The sequence below is a fragment of the Colletes latitarsis genome, chromosome 11 (assembly GCF_051014445.1).
Source record: "Colletes latitarsis isolate SP2378_abdomen chromosome 11, iyColLati1, whole genome shotgun sequence".
In the NCBI taxonomy this organism is placed as follows: domain Eukaryota; kingdom Metazoa; phylum Arthropoda; class Insecta; order Hymenoptera; family Colletidae; genus Colletes; species Colletes latitarsis.
In genome coordinates, this window is record NC_135144.1 from 8,722,976 (window position 1) to 8,743,461 (window position 20,486).

The following is a 20,486-nucleotide window of genomic DNA, read 5'->3' on the forward strand; positions in this document are numbered from 1 at the left end:
CAGAAAATAGATTCAATTGTAGTTGTAACAAGTTATGCCTAACATATCCTGAACGAACATAACAAGTTGATTCGTCATATTATGAATTATTTCGTCTTCTACATTCGGAAGATTAATGTTAGAAGCAGGTTGACAGCAATAATGGAGACCAATTGCTTTTCTTGCAAATATTTGAATAGTTTAGTCATGTAATAGTTTGAATTACTCTAAATTCTACAAAATTTGTAGAAAATTCATGAAATATCTAGGAGTTTGAACTACTATTGGCACAGAAGTAGCTTCGAAGTAGCTCAGCTTTGAGTGTTTCGCGGAATAATTTAATTTTAATTCTCGCACATTACTTGTAATAAATGTTCAAAGCCATTTGAAATGTTTTCCATCGATTAAACGTGATTAATAGTCAATCGAAACTATTCACGACGTTTCGTTTATCTTATTTCTCCTATCGCTATTGCAAAAATGAACAATTCAGCTTTCTATCGAATAATGGCCGCCCTACCAATTTGGATGGTACTGAATCATGTTATACACATCAATATTTCAAACAACTTTTTCGTATACATCCACTCGGGCGTAGTTTCCAAAATATTTGCGAAAACTTTCATGAAGTATAGTTTCATTATACTTCATTCTATCATGTAAACATGCGCAACTGTCCTTAGTCATTGGATTGTGTGTGAGAAACACCATTTCTTAACTCTAATTATTAGTATTCGTATGACAAGGAAATAAAACGCAATTACATTTGTCTGAATAATAAAATAAAACCATTATTAAGGCATCAAAATTTTTTTTTAAATATATTCAAGAAATATTATTGGTTTTTTATATATTTTATATTTTAAAAATAATATTAATAAAAAAGCTTTTCCAACAAGAGTTAATAATCAGTCGACAAGTTAAAATTAGCAAAACATGTTTTACTGAAGTAATAATCAAGATCACGTCAATTTTTTTGATCGAAAATGTAAACTTTTCTATACACCAGTCGCTGTATATTTCCATTCTCTTTAAAAAAGTATTAGAGTTCTTAGGTCGAAAATTGATTAGTTTCGAAGTTATGATTTTCATTTCAAGCTCCCATATACGCGACATTTTTTCATTCATCGCCATGCTGCGTTTCGAATCCGTAGATTACCGTTATCTCCTCAAAATTGGATATCACAAACGCCCAGCATACACGATAAACGAAAATCTAGGTTACGGACAATCATTCTCCATTCAAGTATTTGTTCTCCGTTTGGTTTTAATCGTTACCATGCACGGAGAACTTTATCGTCGAAGTCTGCGCGAATTATGACACAACGATAAGGAGCACTCAAAGAATGCTGAACGTTTTATCGCGAACGCATCGTCCAACGTTGAGTAAACGAAATAAAAGTATCATTGGCGTCGGACGTTCCCTTTCCGAGCCATTGTTGCAACGAAGACGGTTGTAACATTCGCGAATGGCGTTCGGATCGAGAAAAAAGAGTTGATCGAATCGGGCAGACGGTTGGGCGATTCTGTCGCGTAACCGTGCATACTTTACAACGGTATTAGAAATTCTAATCAGCCCGCACGACGTCCGAGCACGCCTGCCAAATACGGACAACGATTGGTCGGAAACTCGTTTACGATAAACGAATTTACGGTGTGTTTCGATTGTAATTGCGCGCACGGTCTGTAAATCGTGCGTTAACCTCCAAAATATATTTTACGGAAGCTCCATCGACGAGAATAAATTCCAATGTTCGCCGCTAGATGGCTGATATATTTATTCTACGCTGACGAAAGACGCAATTATTCCAAAAGGCGGGAGATTCGAATCGTTGAATGAAAAGTTTACCGGTTCCAATTAAAAGATCACGAAACCATCTGCAATCATTCATTACTTTTATTCTTGACACGTTCGTGGACAATACAAATCTTAACGAGCTGAAAAAATTGTGATTTACGTCGAGTGTTGCAATTTTAGAAGAAAAAATAAAATGAAAATACACTTTTAAAAATATATTTTTAGAAAGAAATATACTTTATATATTTATAGGTATTACATTTATTATATTCTATTTATAAAGTATATACTATAGAATATACTTTAAAGAAATATATTTTCTAAAAAATAAAAACTATATAGAATTGAATGCATGATAACGTGGATTATAAATTCGAATGTTACAGTATTTTGCATCATAATGAAAATGAATGGTATAATTACGAGAATATTTTAGCCTGACATTTTTTTGGAAAAATTGATTATTTTTATTTTAACCTTTGAGTTTCACAATTTCCTCTAGTTTTGGCGCCAATTTCGAATTCTGGGGTCGCTGAAAATATGTTGACCGCGAGGTTGTCTCTATTCCGAGATTCTACAGTTGCCAAAGCAAGTATCGTTTACGTTTGATAGTAGAAAATTGCAAATGACATTCGCATGTCAGATTGATTCGCGACTCAAGGTCGATCCGAGGTCTCGACATAGGAAATCGATGAACAGTCTGTTTTATCTTCTGAAACATAATCACGGCGGCGCGGCGTATGGAACAAGGCAAAGGAAAAAGAAGGGCACCTCGAAAACTCCTGTAATTTGTTTTTCACTGCTTTTCGTGTTAAATAGACCGTGATAGTTCAGCGTCGCGCACCACGGACGACCGCTACGTACTTTTTCACGTTACGCCACAGATTTTATTCCATAAGTTTCCGTCCAACGTGTCGCGACGATTAATTTACTCGACAATGTGAAAGCGATACAGTATATCTCCCTTGGATTTCCACCAAGTGCTTTAATTTCTTGCTTTGCAGTTGAATAAACGACAGTATAACGTAGCATGAGCTATAAAATGGATTCCCGTTTCTCCACTACTCGTATAGTTTAAAGAAACCACGATACTGATGATAATAATAACGTAACATCTGCGTTGCAACTTATTAAGAAAATACGTTTACAGGATGGTGTGAAAAAGAAGCTCAACGTCCCCTGTTACTGAACCTACACGTGTCATAGTAAATACAATAAATAATAAAAGACAAAATAATAGTGTACGAATTGACCATCGATAAATTTAATCAATTTTTCAAGTAGAATTTCAATTTGATTTATTTTCAATTTATTACTAATACTGAAAAACATAAATCGATTGAAAATTCTAATTTAAAAACTTGTTAAATTAATTAAAACAATAAATGGGAATGGTCTATTTAATATAGAATACACAATATACAATAAATATTTATTATATCAATAAATTTAATAAATTTTTCAAGGAGAATTTCAATTTGATTTATTTTCAATGTATTACTAATAATGAAAAACATAAATCGATAGAACATTCTAATTTAAAAACTTGTTAAATTAATTAATACAATAAATGGCAATGGTTTATTTAATGCAGAATATACAATATACTATAATTAATAAAAGACTAAATGACAATGTACAAATAGACCATCGATATATCGATAAATTTAATGAATTTTTCGAGTAGAATTTCGATTTGATTTATTATCAATTTATTACTAATACTGAAAAACATAAATCAGTTGAAAATTCTAATTTAAAAACTTGTTAAATCAATTAATTTAATAAATGGCAGTGGTCTATTTATTATACAATATATAATATACAATAAATAATAGAAGACCAAATAACAATGTATGAATGACACCATGACCATTTATTACATCAATAAATTTAATAAATTTTTTAAGTAAAATTTCAATTTGATTTGTTTTTAATTTATTAGTAATACTGAAAAACATAAATCAATTGAGAATTCTACTTTAAAAGCTTGTTAAGTGGCTATTTCTATTTAATATTACCACTATTCAATTAGAATATCATGCTATAGTTATGGTGACCTTATTTATATAGCGTAGTGCATGTTTTCAATTATGTAGAAATAAAATATATTTAATAACAAGCAATACATAACTGTCGTGTCCAGTTTTTCTAATATCGATGCAGACTCTAGGGACTAGTAGAACCATCGAATCTCATAAACTAAAAACTGTTTTTTTCGTCACTTTTTGAACTTTACTTCCAAACACACCCACGTAATCTGAAAAATATGTTTCTTCGACACAGCAAGACGCTCCGAATTTGAATATGAGATAGCGAATTGTTATTTGTAGTAACATTTTACAAAGGAAAAATAAATCTAGAGACACATTTTCCTTAAGTTTTTTTATGTTGAATATTCTCTTTATGATTCATTTTTCTAAATATTTTTAAATAACGAATATATGTTGGGAGAAAAAACTAAAAATACCGTAAGAGGCCATTATTATCCATAGATCGATTGTATTTAAAATTTAATTTGATTTCGAGTCGAACATACAAAACTTAACTATACTTATATATTTAATGAAATCATTTGACGATTTAGACGTAGTTATATTTTGCAGTTTGTGTGCAATTTTTATTACATTGAAGACACATTTTCCTTAAATTCTTTATGTAAAATATAAGTAACTAAAATAAAATATACGCCAATGCGAATATTTAAATATTCCACGTAACGTGATAATGGTAAAATATGCATTTTTATTGGTTTAGGAAGATATAAAATAGACAACCGTTGGCTTGTCACGGAAATCGACGTGTCACAAATATCTAATACGCGTGTTAAGAATAACTGTAAAACAAATAAGATTTAGAGACGAGAGAAAACAAAATAGAAAGTTTGTCGCTATCAAAGATTCAGGAACAGATACGTACAAATTTGGTCAATCGACGTTACACTGAATCCATACGTAATATGAAATACTTCGTGGACCACTTTCACTTGGTTCCTGAAAAATTCAAGCGTAACACGAAAGAAAATTCGTATAAATGTTTCTAATTTTACTGGACAACTATTTAATATTAAATAACTCGAGATAAAAAAAGAATCTCATCATCGAACGTTTAAAATCATTGTCATATGCAGTTTTATTCGAAATTTGATCGCTTTTTCTTCGTAGAATAACGTATGAAGTTCCAATTATTATCAGACCACGATTAAACGCGGAAAGTCGTGAATTATTATAAAAATATTTCTTGTATATAAAGCGTAACGTGAAACTGATTTTCTTGTCACTCAATGTGTGTAATATTATTATAAAAATATTTCTTGTATGCAGGGTGATCGGTCAACCCTGGAAAAAAATTTACTGGTGGATTCTGGAGGCCAAAATAAGACGAAAATCAAGAATACCAATTTGTTGATGGAGGCTTTATTAAAAAGTTATTAACGTTTGAAATTCCGCCAGTAGTGAATTTTTTTCTCGAAAATACGCAAGATTTCGGGGGTATGTCTATTCACCAAAAATGATTGTAATTGACCCCCGCAACTAAAAATAATTTTTCCAGAATAATTTGAAAGTTTTCAATTTTTAGGGTAACAGACAGTCATGGTCAGACATTATATTTTCAGTAATTAATTTTTTTCTCGAAAATGCGAAGGATTTCGGGGGTATGTCTATTCATCAAAAATGATTGTAATTGATCCCCGCAATTGAAAATAATTTTTTCAGAATGATTTAAAATTTTTTAATTCAATATTTTAATAACTTTTCAACGAAGTCTCAATTGAAAAATTGATATTCTTGATTTTCGCCTTATTTTGACCTACAAAATCTCCCATTAAATTTTTCCTAGGGGTGGCTGAAACTCTGTATAAAGCATAACGTGAAACTGATTTTCTTGTCGCTCAATGTGTGTATTACGACAGATTAACATGTTTGGAGACGAGACAAGAAAATAGAATGGAAAATAAAGATTCTATAACAGAATTGTTGGTTTCCACCGAATGTGGAGTTAAAGTTGTATAACGAAATGTATAATTAGTCGTCGATGCTTGCTTTCGCAACGGTACCTTAAAATAACCAATGCATCGGAGCCGCTATCGATAAAACTCGTATCCTTAATCAGTGAAAAAAAAGGCTAGATCTTGCGGAACACACCCGCCTCTCTGTCCGCCGATTGACCAATCGCGAGAAGACACCCAGTAGATATCTTGCGTGGCGCCTTGGCCTACGCACTTTGTTTACGTAACACGGTGTAGCTCATGGTCGAGCAAAGGAAACTTCACAGATATTCGTGTAAATTTTTTAATACGAATGGGCAATAATTTGATTTACTTCCATTAACTTTGTAAAACAAAAAGTGAAAATTTAGTAAGATTTTAAAAAATTACGACTGAAATGCTCTGACACTAAAACTTAAATAAATTCAAAAAATTAATCGATTTGGTATTATTACAATTTTTTTGAACAGTCTCTGGGATTGTAACACAAATTCTGCGATTTCTATTAAAAAATTGCTCGAAAAAGATAAACGTATCGATAAAAATTATTAATTAAAACTCGTTAATTAAATGTTAATTTGGGAAATTACTGTGTGTCCTTTGAGTTATTATTTACGTTAAAGTGTATGATATATGCTAGAGTCAACAAATGCAAATTGCATTCTTTTACTCTTGAAACCGAACTTTGATTTTGATTCATCCTCTAGATTAAAAATTTTCTATATACTACAATTTACATTTATTTCAACTGTTAGATATATCAATTGTAAAACGATCTTTTTCAATGTGATTTTCAAGAATTTGTTAAAGAAAACTATACATCATGTCTGGCATTTTCTATGTGTTAAACTCGACACAGGAGTAAAATGTCAATTTGTGAAATTTGTCCAATTCGTTCAGGAGTTATGACGTTTTAAAAATTCGCATGAAATTTCGGCCTCAAATTAGATTTTCGGTAAGGAATTTTTTTCTGGAAACTGAATAGGATTTCGGGGGTATGTGTGTTGATCAAAAATGACTGTAATTGCCCCCCACAATCAAAAATAATTTTTCTAGAATAATTTGAAATTTTTCAATTTTTAAAGTAACAGACAGTTATGGTCAGACATTATATTTTCAGTAATTAATTTTTTTCTCGATAATGCGAAGGATTTCGGGGGTATGTCTATTCACAAAAAATGATTGTAATTGACCCCTGCAAACGAAAATAATTTTTCCAGAACGATTTGAAATTTTTGAATTTAATTCTTAATAACTTTTTAACGAAGTCTTCATCAACAAATTGGTATTCTTGATTTTCGTCTTATTTTGGCCCCTAGAATCCCCCATTAAAATTTTTCCCAGGGGTGGTCGAACACCCTCTATATGCTAGAGTCAACATATTTTAAAAATGTTTTGAAAGCCTGCTATTTAGTTTTCTATGAATTTATGATCGAATGGGACTTTGGAGAAAGAAATTGATTGTTTAGATATGGCTAAATAGTAAATAGTTTGAGACTATTTAGAACTATTTGTGTGGATATTCATTCTATAGTTAAAAGCCGTCTAAAAATCTTTCCAATTTTATTTTTTGACTTTGAAAAGTAATTAAAACTAGTCATGTTTCTTTTAATAATATGTCTTTCCACTGCGTATCTATTGTTAAAATGATGTTAAAAAAAATTGTTAATAAAGCCTCGAACATACCTCCTTTATATGAAAGATTTATTAACATTAAAAATTTCGACTTTGAATGATAAATTTGTTAAGCATGATTTTTTTATTCTTACAATATAGATCACAACTTGAGAATTTCCTAGAACACTTCTGACTAGCATGCAAATCGATGCGCAGCTGCCATCTAACACATGCCTGACACTGGTTTTTGTTGCATTAGATGATTAGCACGTCTCGAGACGTGAAAAATTCGAAAAAATCACGTTACTTGGTAACAGTGTTACATAAATAAGAATGCAAACGATTCTTTCTCGAAGTTCCCGCGTCTTCGACGCGTTTATTGCATAATCACAACTGAAATATTTACAATTCTCTATTATCTCGCGAGATGAACAAATTTCATTGTTGTTACAAAGGTTGAAGTGTTGTTATAAACATAGTTCCTTACAGAACGACTATCAACACTTCAAATACCTTGAACTTCTGAAATACTCAATTTCCTAATTAATATTAGAAATTACTTGTTCTCAATTTACAGAACAATTATTTGAACGTGGCAATAATTACAACTCGAAGGTAGGATCGCATATAATATATAGTTATATAAAACATTAGGATTGCTATATAATACAACCAATGAAGACACTTTTCTGTCATCATTTTCCTATCTTTCTGTTAGTCCAAAATCAGTTCCAAAATGGAAACGGTTCGCTTGAAGATATTGTCGTTCGAAAGTAAGCACAGAACGTACAGAACGTACATATTGGTTTGTACAAAGCTTAAGATATTGATACGAGATAATACCTCTATAAAGGTAGTGTTATCAGAATTCTTAGGGAAGTCGATTACCGTCAAACAACAGAAGCTCAACGACGATTCGATCGAAAGCTTTTCATTATTTCGTTCTTATTGTTTTACGTATAACATGGGTTGCAGCATCAAGATTCAAAAACAAATTGGCTTAATATTCGCAGAGTGTGTTTGCTTCTTTTCGTTCCGTTTTCTAGCAAGGTAGTTTTATTGTTCGTTATATTATACAAAAATAGTATAAAACATGGCTAAGATATTGAATTTTTTTATTTCAAAATACTGTTATCTGTACAATTTATCGTGCAATATACAACGCGTTACAAATTCACCGTATCCATAGCTAATCCATGTCTTTTCATGGATTAATCTTATCTAGATCCTTGATCGTAACATGGAAAAAATTGTAAAAAGAAGAGGAAAGGAAACACGTAAGAAAACGATTCGAAAAATGCGATGCTTATAAATATTTTTACAGTACTCTCGACCAGCTTATTTTTAAACTATTAATAAAAATGTTCATGATTTTACTGTAATCAGTTGGCGTCCTAGAAATTCAATAAGCAATACATAACTCTCTTATACAGTTTTTCTAATATCGATACAGGCTGAAAACCGTTCCTTTCAAATTTGCCTTTAAACACACCCACGCAATCTGAAAAACACGTTTCTACGACGCAGTAAGACGCAAATGAATTTTAATATAAGACAGCGAATAGTTATTATAGTAAATGAAGCTAAATACACATTTTCCTTAAGTTCTTTATATTAAATATAAGTAATTCTCTTTACGATTTATTGAAACGTTCTTGTAAATATTTTTAAATAACGAATATATGTTGGAAGAAAAGAACTAAAAACCAACAAGAATTTTTAAATATACTTGTATATTTAATGAAATCCGTTTGACAATTTAGTCACTTTATCCTACTAAAGGAGCCAATTTTACATGATATGAATGCCTATCATATGTAATAAAATTTTACATCATTTGCAAAAATGTAACCCTTGAGTCACCTATTTCATACGTTTAACAAGTTTAGTAGAATTAAAGTTAAAATTAAAAACTTAAAAATATCTGTACTTTGGAGTCTGGTCTGCAGTTTAATTTACAGTAGCACCGAATGAAAAATGATCAATTTCCAATAATTTAACAAATTGATATTATTACTATTACGAATCTGATTACATAGTTGAATCGATAACACAAAAACTAGACAATCTTCATCAAAAAACGAAATTTTCACGCCAAACTATGAAGGAAAGAAAAATTTTAAATCGTTCTAGAAAAATTATTTTCAATTGCGGGGGTCGATTAATCATTTTTGGTCAATTCGCATACCCCCGAAATCCTGCCCACTTTCGAGAAAATAATTCATTGACAAAAATATAATCTGAGGCCTGAAATGGTTCCCTGAAGTTTCATGCGAATCTTTAAAACGTCATAACTCCTGAACGGATTGGACGATTTTAACGTTTAAAAAAGCAATCTACGCGTATTTTGGTGGAGAATATGTATAAATTGCAAAAATATTCGAAAAGTTGGTCCTTGACCCCGCAAAATGAGAAAACCCCCATAAAAATGGTTCAATTTTCAAACAGCCATAACTCCTACAATAGTGAATATAATTCAATGAAATATTTTTCTGAACTAGAGTTTATAGATACGTATAAAAAAGTATTACACAAAATTTCCATAGCGCATTAAACAAATTTATTAAAAATCAAAAACGAATTTTTAAGAAAACTCGACAGGGGACAGATGCTGAAATTTTTCGGCGAAAAAAAAAAATTACAAATCATTCTGGAAAAATTATTTTTGGTTGCAGAGGTCAATTACAATAATTTTTGGTCAATAGGTATATCCCCGAAATCCTATGCACTTTCGAAACAAGAATTAAGAAATGTGGACAAATTTTTTAATGAAAGTAAAAAATTTCAAATCATTCTGAAAGAATTATTTTTGTTTGCAGGGATCAATTACAATCATTTTTGGTTAATACACATACCCCCGAAATCCTACTCAGTTTCGAGAAAAAAATTCCTTATCGAAAATATAATTTCTGGCCAGAAATATCTGCCCGAATTTTCATGCGAATCTTTAAAACGTCATAACTTCTGAACGGATCGAACGATTTTAACGTTTAAAAAAGCAAACTACGCGTATTTTGGTGCAGAATATGTATAAATTACAAATATATTCGAAAAGTTGATTCTTGACCCCGCAAAATGAGAAAACCCCCATAAAAATGGTTCAATTTTCAAACAGCCATAACTCCTATAATAGTGAATATATTTCAATGAAACTTTTTTCTGAAGTAGAGCCCATGGATACCTACAAAAAAGTATTAGACAACTTTTCTGTAGGGTGTCAAACAAAATTACTAAAAATGAAAAAGGAAGTTTTAAGAAAAATCGACAAGGGGGTAGGTGCCCAAATTTTTCAAATCGTTCTAAAAAAATTATTGTCGGTTGCAAGAGTTGATTACAATCATTTTTGGTCAATGAATATAGCACCGAAATCCTACGCATTTTCGAGAAAAAAATTAATTACTGAAAATATAATGTCTGATCATAACTGTCTGTTACCCTGAAAATTGAAAGGTTTCAAATTATTCTGGAAAAATTATTTTTGGTTGCGGAGGGCAATTGCAGTCACTTTTGGTCAATAGACATACCCCCGAAATCCTACCCACTTTCTAGAAAAAAATTCATTACGGGCAGAACTTTGAACGTTAATAACTTTTTAACGAAGCTTCCATCAACAAATTGGTATCCTTGATTTTCGTCCTGTTTTGCTCTCTAGAATCTCCCATTACAATTTTTCCCAGGATTAACACCCTGTATACTCTAAGTATGAATATTAAATAAAACTTAAACATGTAATTACAATCCTATATTGATTAAATTTAATTAACATCCTTTTTCATCGTCCACTTACTTTTGCCCGTAACTGTATCTCAATAAAATTCCTTTACGTAATTTCGTTAGATAGCGCGCGTACTAAAAAGACAATCAGAGCAACCGAGCACAAACTTATCGCGATATCTGGCATTTACATAAGATAGGGGCAGCTATTTGATTTGTCACATCGTCGATCATTTATCTCGATAATGTCCGGCCGCGTACCGACGTGGCACCTTTAAATCGTGCACACCTCACCGTGGCGTCTAAAGGTCCGTTCGCGCGTTTTTATGTGCCGGAGGAGACACACGCGCGTGTTTCTGGGCTCGTGAGCTCAACGCTCGCGATCGAAAAGTAGGCCAACGTGTATCGAGCAGCGGCAAGAAGCACGAAACGTAGTCGACGATATTTCGTGTCACCCTTCTTACACGCATCTCGGCGCCACGTCACTTCTATATATTCGGTCACCGGTCGTACCCACATGAAAACGAGAACTTTCCCGGCGACTATCGGCGCACGACTCGCATCGCCGACGATGACATACTTTATCTTCGACGGGGGTCGAACCGTAGGATCGCGGGTCGAATTTATTGCCTTTCCTGGCGATTTCACGAAGGATGGATTAATTGATTCCTTCTCCACGGGCTGCGTCTTTGCGTCTACCGAGCCTCGTTCCCATCGGTTTGCCATTTCATTAGAGAAATTCTTTAGAAATTGATTTCTTTGTGTTGGTTATTACTTTATTTCTGGACGTGCGAATGGTTACAATGTACGAGGGTCGTTCAATAAGTCCTTAGAAAATTCAACACCTGGCGCTCGTCGCATCGAAAATGGTTTGTTTTTAGTAAGCATCGTGACTCACTAGACAACTGTCAATGTTTCAGTTATATACATGGTTTTATTTTTATTGGGGATTGAAGCAAGGAACTTCCTCTTGCATCAAGACAATGCACGATGCAAAGCTTGAATTATTACAACATCCACCGTATTCACCGGATTTGGCCCCCAGTGACTTTTTTTTGTTTCCAAACTTTAAAAAATGGCTCGACGGGTAACGGTTCACGTCGAACGAGGGTCACCGCCCAAATAGATGCCTATTTTGAGGACCTTCCGAAATGTTACTTTATAGATGGCTTAAAAAACTTGGAGAAACGCTTGGAATAGTGTATAGAGCTAAAAGAAATAATTTGTTTTTCTATCTTTTTCTAAAGACTTATTAAACGACCCTCGTATAATGAATACTGCTCTGTATTTAGATGTTGTATGTACAAAGGTAAGGATACGACTGACTCATACAGTGTGTAATGACCTGCCACGTATACTAATTATGTACGAAGGATGGCGTTGGTGCTTCCTATTTCCAATACTTTACACTTTGGAACCTTGAAAATACAGTGAGGAGCAAAACTGAACACAACTTACTAGTTTAGGAGATATTTTGTATTTTATAAAAGTTGCTTCCACACCGGACAATCCCACTTACCACTTGATAATAGATGCAACATCTTGCACGAAAGGAAATCGAAGCTACCTATTCCACCTTACGTGAAAATAAAAGAGTGGTTGCAAGACACGAAAACCTTACCAACCGTAGAACGAAACCATGGAAAAATAGCTCCCTGGATGGTAAAGATCCTTGAAATAAATACAGACCTTGCTGATAGATCGAAATCCGAAATCAGCAGACTGAAACACCAGAGTATGTTCTAAGAATTGAATGACAAACTCACAATATACAGGGAGAATCACGTAACGTTTGCACCTGAAATATCTTTGTTATTTTTAAAGATACGTCAAATGTCTTGAGGACAAAATTGAATGGGACAATGGGCCTCACACGATGCCAAAAATATTTTTATTTCTATGTTATTTTTTTAAAGAATTCAGGGTCATCTTCATTTTTTAAAAATAGAATCACCCTTTTTGAAACACCTACAATGATAGTCCCTTTCATTAGGAATTCAGTGACTATAATTATTCAAGATCATTCAAGATGACGGTCGGAATTCATTTTTGTCTGCGGGGATTACATCAAAATCGTTCATTTTTTTTCTAATGTCTTGTTTACGGACGAAGCAACATTTAGTAATCATGGCTCAATTAATCTACGGAACGCCCATTATTGGTCTGTTGGTAATCTCCACTGGCTTCGAGAAGTTGATCACCAAAGACAATGGAGTGTAAACGTGTGGTGTGGTATTTTGAACGGTAAAGTAATCGGACCATACTTCATTACCGGAACGATGACAGGGCAAAAATATTCTGAATTTTTGCAAAAAGATCTGCCAATTTTGTTGGAAGATGTCCCTCTACAGAACCGCTATGGATTGGACGAGATGGTACTGTTTCATGGCCAGCACGTTCGCCTGACTTAACACTAAACCTACCGCGACCGGTCAAATGACCGTTTTTAAAATTCCGTTTAGAATTTCTAACACACAATATTATTTTAGCGCCATTTAACTTCACGACTTTTCTTATAGTATACGTACAATGAATTTTACAATATTCACTTTTAATTTTATTGTTTATTTTCTGAGAAAAATATGTAGTCTGTCTTGCCTATCACGACTGGTCATCTGACCGGTTGAACGATTTATGTTTTTTTGTAAAAAATTGGACATTTGGTACCAAATTCTGGTTAGCTTCCGATGTAAATAGGAAATATATGTATAGTAAAGACGAAAGGAGAGAATTTACAGTTCCCACTGTCTTAGAACAGTCTCACGACGCGTATTAAAAATAGTTAAACTTTAGATGCGTGCAGTTCCGAAACTATTAGTGTTTTATTAATTATTGAGGCATTGTTAGAAGCGGCAAAGCCTCCCCTTTAAAATGGCTTTTGGTTTTTGTCGATCCGACTTTCCGTTCTGGAGATATCGTAATTTATGTAAATGGTAATTTTTTTAATTCGACTATCTCTGTCTTCGTCTAACGGAGTCGGACCTCCTTGTCGCACGTGCTTGGTGCTGACCTACCCCGCGTACGTGACTCTCGTGACCTAGTGTCGGCGTAGTATTTCCAAGAATTTACTACGCGCTGTTTACTTTTGACTCGCGCGCGAGATGAATGAACTCGCGAGCGCAACTACGAAACGTAAACAAACCCTATCTCCGGAACTAGCCACCGCATCGACTTGAAATTAAAATCGCTATATCTCCGGAACTAATGAAGCTATCGACTCGTACAAACGCTCATTTTAAAGGGCTTTTCATCCTTTACCTAATGACCATATCACCTACTACAATTTTTGCTATCTTCTATGTTTATTTTGATATTTAATTTGATGCTACATACCCAAAGAAGTTTCAGCAATTTCTACTGATCGTACGACTAGTGTACGATAAAACTGGACCATAAATTGTTTATTTAATTGAAAATGAATTTAAATACAGGATGTTTGCGTAATTACTAGGCAGCACTTTTTTTTAAATAGTTCTTTTTTCTAGATCTAACTACGGTATCGACTTGGAACGAAATTCGTTTTCAAGTGTGTTTTATCTTCTTTCCGATGAATATTAAACAATTTTTTCACATAAAAGAAAAGAACATCTTACGAATAAACATCAAAACACAAGTTTCTATACATATAACGTAAAAATTAGAAGTATGTTGCCTCGTAAAAGAGAAAAAGAAAGATTGGTCATTTGACTGGTCATGGTAGGAATTGGTATACATGCAGTGCCGGTAGGTTTAGTATTAAATCAATTGGATTTCTTTTTGTGGGGTCTGCTAAAAGAGACCGCATACGCGAATGCTCCAACAACAATTGAAGATATGCATCGGCGGATCATCACAGCATGTGCGAATATCACCTCGGATGTACTTATCAGAGTTCAACATTCCTTCAGAGCCCGTTTACAGCAATATGTCGACGTAAATGGCCATCATTTTGAACATTTATGAAATACAGGCATTCTGCTTTCATATTCTAAATTTTATACATTTTCTCCGATCGTGAATTCTGTTACTGAATTCCTAATGAAAGGAACTATCATTGTAGGTGTTTCAAAAAGGGTGATCCAATTTAAAAAAATGAAGGTGACCTTGATTTCTTTAAAAAAAGTGACATAAAAATAAAAATATTTCTGGTATTATATTAGTATTTCGAAAGAGTTGAAGCGTGACAAAATGATTAATTTTTTTATTAATTACAGAGTAGCTGTAAACTACTAACGAAGGTGTAGAAATTAACGTTTTTGATTTCACAGAGGACAAGAAAGTGCATTTGCACTTGTCAGGTATATCGTTGCATTTATAACAAAAAGCGAAATCATAGAAAAATAAGCATTATGATACCATTGAACTTTCTTTCGTATAGTTTCTTTCTATTTTTCACAAAATTCAAGATATACCAGTCGCAATGGAAAAGCAATTCCATGCTTTATCAACAATTATAGCTATAATTATGCAACTTCAACCTTTAGTCGTAATATTTTTATCACTATTTCATTATATTAATTGCCTGGTTTTCTAACAAAAGCTTATAGTCAAGGACGCCTTTCTAGTCTTATCACACAAGCAGCAATACATGCGTGAAATGCAAACCAGAGTTTGGAATGTTTAATGGCCCCTGACCTGATTTAAAGCAATCCTTACTTTTATTGCAAATAATCTACTTGTTACTCTCAGTTGCTATAGAATCCGGTCGTTGTTAAAAGTAACCAACGTCGTGTCACTGTAATAAAGAATGGCAAACTGAAATTTTTCCTAGCGAATTCTTTCCGGTTAATTGAGCACCCAACCCATACGTTTTACTTCTTTAAATATTTAGAAACTACGATACATTTTCGCATACAAAAATTGCTTCTCCTAAACTTCAGGTACTATTTTCGAAGTACATTCTTTTACTCTCATTCTTAATTTGTAATTTGCATCGTTCTTACTCCTTTCTGGAAATAAACGACGAATTTAGACGAATTTCACAGTTTCGAATCAGACTCCAAAAATTACTGGAAATATAGACATAATATTTGGAATAATAACTAATAAATGTCATCTCCATTCTTTAGTTATATTTACTGTTATATACGTATGAGACTCAAATAATTTAAATCATTCTTAATAATCTAAAATAAAATAATTCTGTTCTAATTGATGGCAGAAAAAAAAATATGTAAAGAAATATTTTTGTGCATTTTTTTCATAAGTGCACAATATGTTTTGCAACTGCACTTTTTCCTTAAATGAAATTTAAAATTTAAAATAAGTTTAAAGGTCATCGAAAACTAATGAAATATTTACTTTTCTTCTCTAACATTACAAGGCTACTTAGATATTTATAACTTCAGAAATCTTTCATATTTCAAAAGCTTCGTTCAACTACGTATTCTTTCGACATTAGAGACTAAATTTTAATTTTAATTTATTGACAAAAATTGAAAAAGTTAAAATTCAAAAAATTAATTTTTTGAATCTAATTCTCGACTCTTTAAGATAATGTTTTCTCCATATTAGGCTTCGTTTCCGAAGAAAGTACTTTTGAAAATGTTTACGCGTGTAAAAGAGTACGATTTCGGCGCCAGCACAAGTAGAAATAGCGAGTAATGGACAGGCGTGCCAAGCAAATCGTATTCAATCTCACGTGTATTCGACAACCATTTAAAATTCGATTATCGCGAGAACGAAGCATTAAACGAAAAAAGTTTAGTCAACATTTTTTATTTATTTCCTTCACTATGTTCAGGTAAAATTGTCTAGTATAATAACAGGGTAACAAATATGTTTATATCGAACAAAACAACACGGAATGTACTTCTTTTATGTTGTATACGTTCTTCAAAAATTTTATTGAGAAAAATGGATTTTATACGAATCAAGTATTTTGCTTGAACGTTATTTAATTCTATAGTTTAATTTCGCGTGAAACTAACCTGAACAGTGCACGAGGTCTAAAAAACAACTAATAATATTATCCGCTACCAATTATTGAAATTGCAAACGAGCTCGTCTTATTTCAGGAATATGCTGTTCATGTAACTCGATCTACAGACAAGCATCCCACGAATTCTGTCTCGTTAACAATAAATATACCAAGTATCGCAATAAATATAGAAGAGATTATCTGATTAATGCTTTCTCGCGATCGTTAAATAGCACAATCGCAAAGCATCTAATGAAATAACGGGTTTCTTTCAGAACGTCTATAAATGGAAATAAAACTGTATTTAATTTCTTCGGATATTCGCGACTCGCCACGGATCCTTCATAATCGAGTTTAGACATTCGAAATCGACGAGTCGAATAGATGGAAGCGGTGAACGATACTTTTAATATGCTGAAAATAGTCAGCGAGACATATTTCATAGCCCTTTACTGAAACACCGAAATTAGAATGTTCAATTGAAAATAAATCGAGACAAGAAAGAGCAAATAATAAAAATCGATAAGCTTCGAAGCCTTCGCTTATTCCAAAAGCTCCACATTCAAAAATGTGAGAGTTAATTATTGTCACCTAAACAATTAACTCTAACAATGTTGCGCTGTTATTTTTATTTATTGATCAAAAGAATATTTTTATTTCTTATTATTTCGATATCATTAATTTCAGGAATGAAATACGATTTTCAAAATTTTTATTTTTGTTTATAAATTCAACGAGGTTAGAAGAAATTCGAGAGAAGTAAAGTGATACTTTTTTACCAGAAAATTCTAATTCTCTTCATTCCAATTCGCAAAAATTGATTACAAAATGTTACAGGGTGGGTGAATAACTTTTTCTACGAAGAAATGCGTTTTCTGTACATTGTGAGAACGTATCATCAAATTTTATGAATATGTGTAACATATATTACACATTAAACAAAAATTCTCGTTCCTTTGGGTTATTTTCAAGGGTAGTTCTCAATTTTTCTGTCCAGTATGATTTATCAAAAACTTTCGTGTCAAGTATCATAGTAGTTGTCCATGTATAATGTGTGTACTTGATTGAATCTGTCTTTCATGAATTTCATCGCTACTTTAGGCTCGTGTCCTGTTCCAGATAATTCTGAATCATTTGCTCCAGTATGCACATCAAATCTAAGTACGGTGACACCAGGTTCTCCAAGCATATATAGCTTTATTCCGTCCTTGAGGCGTTTAGTTTTCATGAGTAATCTAAACGTTAAACACCCACGCCATGACATTACGCTTTCATCTATTGTAAGTCGTCTCCGTTGGTAATAGATTGCTATCATTTTTTTATTGAAATATGTGTAATCATCGATCTTATCTTTTACACACCATCAAACTGTGAGTTTTTGCTCTTTGTCGCGTAGATGAACAATCTAGGACACTTCAGTATCAAAAGAATCCGGTTTGCACTCATATAAATATGTTGAACAATGTGTTTTTTAGTAATCTTGCAATTTAGGTCGTCACAAAACATATTTAAATGATGTTCAACGCTTTTCATTAAAACGTTGACATTTTCAAATTGTTTAATAAGCCTGAAGATTGTTGTATTTTATTTCTTATATGGTTCGGTTTTATTATATGTCAACAAAAATATTCATGCAATCAAACACGATGAAGAAAATTTCGTTCCGTGAGTCAGTGTGGATTCCAAACTTCGAGCTTTGATGCAATACCTATTTCTTTCAAATTTCTATGAATTCTTGATGTTAGCTTAGAATATCGAAAATCTCCTGAACTGACAAATTTAGTTTGTTTTCTATTAAATTGCAAATTTTATCCTCGTCAATTTCAGAATGTCGAACGACAGGAACTTATGGGACGACCTAATAGAAATAGTTATCAACAAAGATTAATCAAAGTAGTATTATTTACAGAATACTATACTACTTTGTATGGTGCATAAATTATGTGGTAAAGAATCGAAGAAAATATCTTCAGTTTTGTACACGTCAATTGCGTTTAATGGAAAACATAACCAATTGAAGAGGGACAAAAGTACATAAGTAGACACTCGATTAACGTTCTACTTTGTGTCGAAATATCGCATTTGTTTCGAACGAATCAATCAGTATCTATAAAGCATTTACGAGAGCAAAAGTGTTTGTCAAATAATATTAAAATGAAAGAAACCGAAAGAAATTTCATTACAAGTTCGAGATTTGATTGTTTTGGATTGTCGTAGAATCCAAAGTTATCGTACAATAGCTTGGAAATTTACTGTCTCAAAAAGTACCGCTCAAAAAAACTTATAAAAAGTTTTTATCACATAATAACGTGGAAAATTTGTGACGTTGTGGAGGAAAGCGATGTGCTGCGTCGTGAGATGACCGTCGAATTGTGCGTGAAATTTAAATGTACCAACGAAAATAATAAGACGAAGACTACGTGAATTTGGGATGAAAAGGTAAAAGGCCTGACTCAAACCGTATATCAATGAGAAAAATAGAAAAAAAAAGGTTAACTTTAGCTAAAACATATTTAAATATGCTGATACCGTTTTGGAAAAAAATAGTATGGACGGACAAAAGGAAATTTGAATTACGACAGCTTAAAAGAAGGTATCAAGCTTAGAGAAGACCAAATGAAGCGTTCAAGAATTCGTGTATTACACCGACTGTTAAATTTTATGGTGGTTCATTAATGGTGTGGGGATGCTTTTCGAGGGATGGAATTGGAACTTTAGTATCGACAGATAGGATTACGAATGCAGAAAAATATATTGGCGTTATAAACGAAAATCTAGAGGAGGTAGCGGTCAAAATGGGTCTTAACGGAGAATATGTCTTATAACAAGATAATGAATTCTACTACGAAATTACTCGAATGGCCACCTCAGAGTCTGGATTTGAACTCGATTGAAAATTTATGACGTACATTATATGTTAATGTTCCATTAGGAAAGCGGAAAACAGATCTTTTTAACAGTATGCAGTTGGCGTGTGAAACTATAAGCGAAAATCATATTGAAAACTAGATAAATAATATGGCGCGACGTTTTGAGACAGTAATTAGGGCAAAAGGTGTTAATACAAAATATCACGTGTTTTATAAGATATCCACTTATCTTTGTCTAAAATAATTACAAACCTTCTTGACCGCGTATACGTTTTGTGCGCCTAAATAAAAAAAAAAGACGAATCTATTTTTCTTGTTTAAAGAAAATATGACTGTTTTTAATTTGATTTTTTAGCATTTGAATCAAAGACTGCATGTAGAAGAAACTCTGAAGAAGATGTAATCATTACAAAAACATAACATTACATAATATTGGTTAGTAAACGCAGTTAAGGGAATATTAATTAAGTGCCCGATATAATACATGCCACAAATATAGAACAGCTCGTCGGAGACACATGTAACACATACGGTTGGATAAACAGTTGTTAGAAACAGTAACAAGAACAGATGAGGCTAATGTACGAGTACGAGTAGGCGCCAGAAAGACGCGTTCGCAAA

The 20,486-nt window shown here is 32.6% G+C and overlaps 2 protein-coding genes across 2 annotated transcripts in view; one reads left to right on the plus strand and one right to left on the minus strand.

Moving 5' to 3' along the window:
* Positions 1 to 20,486, minus strand: part of Foxo (forkhead box, sub-group O) — a 391,681-nt gene that overhangs the window by 74,655 nt on the left and 296,540 nt on the right. The window lies entirely within an intron of this gene.
* LOC143348242 (uncharacterized) lies at positions 13,145 to 15,038 on the plus strand (the record flags this gene model as incomplete). Its single annotated transcript, XM_076778249.1, has 2 exons — positions 13,145 to 13,484; positions 14,815 to 15,038. Coding segments are annotated over 2 exons (564 nt in total), but the record flags the coding sequence as incomplete, so codon positions are not given.